Source organism: Aptenodytes forsteri, unplaced genomic scaffold (genome assembly GCF_000699145.1).
Source record: "Aptenodytes forsteri isolate BGI_AS27 unplaced genomic scaffold, ASM69914v1 Scaffold168, whole genome shotgun sequence".
NCBI lineage: Eukaryota > Metazoa > Chordata > Aves > Sphenisciformes > Spheniscidae > Aptenodytes > Aptenodytes forsteri.
The window spans coordinates 269,994-271,152 of record NW_008796047.1 but is presented as its reverse complement, the minus strand read 5'-3'; the positions used below and the strand labels follow the sequence as shown (position 1 = coordinate 271,152).

At 67.2% G+C, this 1,159-nt stretch overlaps 1 protein-coding gene across 1 annotated transcript in view; it reads left to right on the top strand.

Moving 5' to 3' along the window:
• BMP1 (bone morphogenetic protein 1) overlaps positions 1–1,159 on the top strand; it is a 41,178-nt gene that overhangs the window by 23,175 nt on the left and 16,844 nt on the right. The window contains exons 8-10 of the mRNA XM_019473900.1: positions 130–245; positions 498–600; positions 1,125–1,159. Of these exons, the coding sequence (XP_019329445.1) occupies positions 130–245; positions 498–600; positions 1,125–1,159 (254 nt within the window). The remainder of the gene's footprint in view (positions 1–129; positions 246–497; positions 601–1,124) is intronic.

Sequence of the window (1,159 nt, the reverse complement as noted above, 5' to 3'; positions counted from 1 at the left end):
GGGGCCGGGCATTTGGGTGGTAAAAGGGTGCAGGGGGCTGGGGGCAGCGGCTGGTCCGAACCCAATGCCGCCCGTCGCGATGCCGGGGGGCTTCCCGGGGGTCTGACCCCCGCTTTTCCCCCTTCGCAGCCTGTGGGGAGACGCTTCAGGACAGCCAGGGCAACTTCTCCTCCCCTGAGTTCCCCAATGGATACTCTGCCCACATGCACTGCGTCTGGAGGATCTCCGTCACCCCCGGAGAGAAGGTACCGGCTGCCGGCGCAGCACCGAAGGCACCCCATCTTCTCCCAGCCCTCCTCTCCCTCCTTGCCCCATCTTCTCCCCCTTATTCGGGGTGCCCCTAACCCCAGCATCCCCCCGCCCAGTGCCTCGCTGCGGTTCGGGATGCATCACCACGGTGCGGGTCCGGGTGCCATCTGGACACCGCACTCCGGCAGACGGAGACCCCGCGGGGCGTGGGGGGGGCTCACCCCACGCACTTCCCCCCCTAACCTTAGATCATCCTGAACTTCACCACCCTGGACCTCTACCGAAGCCGGCTGTGCTGGTACGACTACGTGGAGGTGAGAGACGGGTTCTGGAGAAAGGCCACGCTGCGAGGTAACCAACCGGGAGCTCTTAGCCTGGCCAGCCGGCGCTGCCTGCCCCGCTGCCTGCCTGCTGCCCTCACCTCCTGCCCCGCCGTGTGGGGATGCTCCGGGTGCAGGCAGCGGGGCGAGGGGCTCCACTCTGCCTGTATCCCTGCCTGACCGCCATGCGCCAAAGCCCTTGGGAGGGGGGCTGGCCCCGGAGGGATTATTGGGGTGAACGGGGCTCCCAGTTCGCTGGCCCACACCGGTGAAACCAGTCCAGCTGACCCGGCTGGCCAGCACGTCTCTCCCCAGGGAGATGCCGATATCTCAGTCCCCATCCCCATGAACTGGACGTTCCCCAAGTCCGAGTTGACCCCGCACTCTGAAATAACCAGTTTCTGTGAAACAGCCAGAAAAGCCGGCGGGGAGCAGGGGGAGAAGCAGCACTTCCCCTTTAGGATGCTGGTGGGGGGCGCGGGGGGGACCGGGATGTGGTGGCGAGGGAGAGGAGGGTGCCCGGCCGGCGGCAGCCCAGCACGCCTTCGTCCCCAGGCAGGTTCTGCGGGAACAAGCTGCCCGAGCCCATC